This window comes from Lolium rigidum, chromosome 4, assembly GCF_022539505.1.
Source record: "Lolium rigidum isolate FL_2022 chromosome 4, APGP_CSIRO_Lrig_0.1, whole genome shotgun sequence".
NCBI classification, from domain to species: domain Eukaryota; kingdom Viridiplantae; phylum Streptophyta; class Magnoliopsida; order Poales; family Poaceae; genus Lolium; species Lolium rigidum.
In genome coordinates, this window is record NC_061511.1 from 35,005,591 (window position 1) to 35,008,517 (window position 2,927).

Sequence of the window (2,927 nt, forward strand, 5' to 3'; positions counted from 1 at the left end):
ATATTTCCCTCTCGGTCGGGAGGCACAGCTGATCTTCCCCTGCGCTATCTCAGGACGTACTGTCAGTTTTGGGTACAGCTAATTTTCCACCAATCTATCTGTGTGTTAGAAAAATTCTTCTCACTTCGCCTTATAATTATATAAGGTGTTCTTGCTATCAATATGCCATTGTATTATGAGGCGAAAGGGAGTATCGATCCCGCTAATACTGATACTCGGTTTACCACACTTTCCGGTAGAATGGCAAGGTATACATTACTCGTAGGATATTTTTCGTTTGCCAATCATGATTCAGAAGCATGGTCGATGTTGTGTTAATACTTCTCAACTGTTTAATGATGATCCATGCATATCTGATCAACCTCAAATGGGAAATAAGATTTCACTTCATTGCACTTGTGGGATCAAAGCAATGCACATAACTTTACGTACATTGGTTGGCATATATATTACCAATTATTGAACACGACAATATAAGATCCATGATTTTGCGCATATAGCATAGGCCATAGTTGTATCCACATGTGGCCTTCTTGCTAATTAACATCAATTGACAAACGCGCAGTGTTTCCGGACTTCTCCACGGGAGGGATCTGTAATTGGCAGAATGTTTCCCATCTTGATCATAGACCATGCGAAGCTCTTAAAGAATGCGTCCTGGCTGCTTGCAAACCTATCGACAATCGGCGCTGTCGTTGTTAATGCACCTGGGTCTGATTTGAGTTGTTGGTCAGAGTCAAGAAAGCCACGATTTTTCTCGAGGTTCGTGAAGTAGTTCTTGTCAAAGGTGTTGGGCGTCGTCGGATCAAGGTCATTTAGAGAGTTTGCATCGCCGTTCCTTGGGCATCTCGTCGACAGGAACGCCCGATAAGCCGCGTTTAGGGTCGGGTCAGGCTGGTTCGTCCCGCTGAAGTTGTACAGACGGTTCGTGACGAACCGGCATTTCACACGACCGAAAGTGTGAGCACCTAGACATTTGCAGCAAAATAAATCATGTTATTTTCTCTGAAAACATGAAGCCACAACTACTACATCAATTTATCTTGTGAAATTCCTGTCATCAAATTATCCTCCCCTGCAATTTATAATTATTTAACTTTCGTTAAAAGCATTTAGAATGCTTCCATCATTTATATAAACGCAGAAGTACGGGCTCAGCGTCACGAAATTAATCTAAAACAAATTTTCATAAATGATATTTGTGAGTATGATTATTGTTGGGCTAGTTTGCTGCAGGGGGATACCTGAGAGAGCGACGAGGTCAGTAAGGTCGAGATTGACGGCTTGGAACTTGAGGGTGAGATTCTTGAGGCCGTCGAACGGGCCGGGTAGGTTCTGGGCACCGGCTATGCTGGAGGTCTTGCCGTCCAGCCTCCCCAGCAACACGCCCCACCCGGGTCCTCCGGACTGCACATCACATACATGCCAAATTAACAGCCACTCGATCGACTTGCCTGCATATATAGTTGCATATACTACAGTTGCATGCATGTGCCCTTTGTTTGCACTTGTACCGACACACGAGGCGTCAAATCATGCGCTCGGAAAGCTAAGTAAAACCTACCTACCAATCATGCACTCCTAATGGAGTTCGACTACTGTAGTACGTGGACGTACGTACCAGCTGGACGGAGATCTCGGCGGCGAGGGCGAGGATGTCGGCGCAGGAGACGACGCCGGGGCATGCCTTCTCAAGGGCTGCCTTGGCGGCATCGACGACGGGGTAGCCGCGCGCTGAGTTGTTGTTGGGGCGCGCGTCCTTCTCGGACTGGAAGCCGGGGAAGGTGTCCAGCAGCAGCGAGCCGTCGCAGCCCAGCACGAAGCAGTCGTGGAAATGGAGGCGGATGAGGCTGGCGAAGATGCGCGGGTCCGACTTGTGCGCCTCCACCAGCACCCCCTGCACGATCTTGTACGCATCCGGACACGTGTGGTCGTAGTAGCTCACGCACAGTTCCGCCGCCGATGCGCTACACCCGCCTCCGCCGTGGAGGAGGAGGCAGACGGCCGCCAGGACCGTCGCCTTGACGGCTAGCTGGGAGACCCGAGAAAAGGGGGAGGAAGAAGAAGCCATCTTGATGGGTTGATGAGCTCTGGGAGGAAACTGGAGCTGGATTTATAGGCCAAATTCTTACTCGGTCGTTCGTTTTAACATGTGCATGCATTCTCCAGTAATTTAGGATACAATAGAATTTTGGATGGACGGAGATAGGTTCGACCGTTCCAATCAACAACTGAGTAGGGACTAGGGAGCAATCAGCCCAGCCCCGTGGACTACTTTTCAAACTCGGTCGCGGTCCTTTCTTTGGTGTTTCCGATTCAATGAGTGAGTGTGTGCTGGATAGTGTACGTCTGAACGTCTCTACTCATCACATGCTTGCACGTATATGGCATCGTTTGTCACTGTGTGGTTCACGCACGGCATGTGTTGGGTGGTGCATCGTGTTCAGGTATTCTCAAAATGAAACATTGCTTTTTTGGGGTTCATAAATATAATAGTATTAGAGCATCTCCACCGACGGCCCCGACATCATTTTGGGTGCCGGCGTCGTTTTCGGGTTCACACCGGCACGTCCCAAAAAACACCTCCGCGGTTTCGAGAACAATAAAAGCGCTGGCAACCCCGTGCCGGCCCGAGCGCGCCGGCGTCTCATGGCACGTCGGTTTTCGCGGGTGGGGCCGCCTTGGCAGCAAGAGAGGAGGTGACGGTTCGCGTTGGAAATGACGGTGCATCATAAATGCGACACCTTGGCTGAAGCGCGGCCGACCGCCGATGGGACCACCGATCCACGCGCAGACGCCGCCGTAAATGCGACGCCTCGACTGCTGTGCGGATAGTTGGCACCACTATTTAGCCCTCCACCGTCGTGGCGCTATCCTCTCATCTCCACCGCAACCGCGCTATCCTCTCTCATCTCCACCACTGCCAC

General features: G+C 50.5%; 1 protein-coding gene across 1 annotated transcript; it reads right to left on the minus strand.

Annotated features, from left to right (window-relative positions):
- Positions 1-423: 423 nt before the first annotated feature.
- LOC124708335 (peroxidase A2-like) lies at positions 424-2,071 on the minus strand. The gene is made up of 3 exons (XM_047240007.1): positions 1,622-2,071; positions 1,245-1,407; positions 424-968 (listed from the first exon to the last, which is right to left on the minus strand). The coding sequence occupies exons 1-3, from the start codon at positions 2,069-2,071 to the stop codon at positions 547-549; spliced, it is 1,035 nt and encodes a 344-aa protein (XP_047095963.1). The 3' UTR covers positions 424-546.
- Positions 2,072-2,927: the final 856 nt, after the last annotated feature.

Bases quoted from the DNA above. Each gene is read 5' to 3' on its own strand.
- LOC124708335 (XM_047240007.1), bottom strand. From the start codon at position 2,071: ATGGCTTCTTCTTCCTCCCCCTTTTCTCGGGTCTCCCAGCTAGCCGTC. The intron at 1,408-1,621 runs GTACGTACGTCC...TGTGATGTGCAG, and splicing joins CCGAGATCTCCGTCCAGCTG to TCCGGAGGACCCGGGTGGGG. The intron at 969-1,244 runs GTATCCCCCTGC...GCAAATGTCTAG, and splicing joins TGACCTCGTCGCTCTCTCAG to GTGCTCACACTTTCGGTCGT.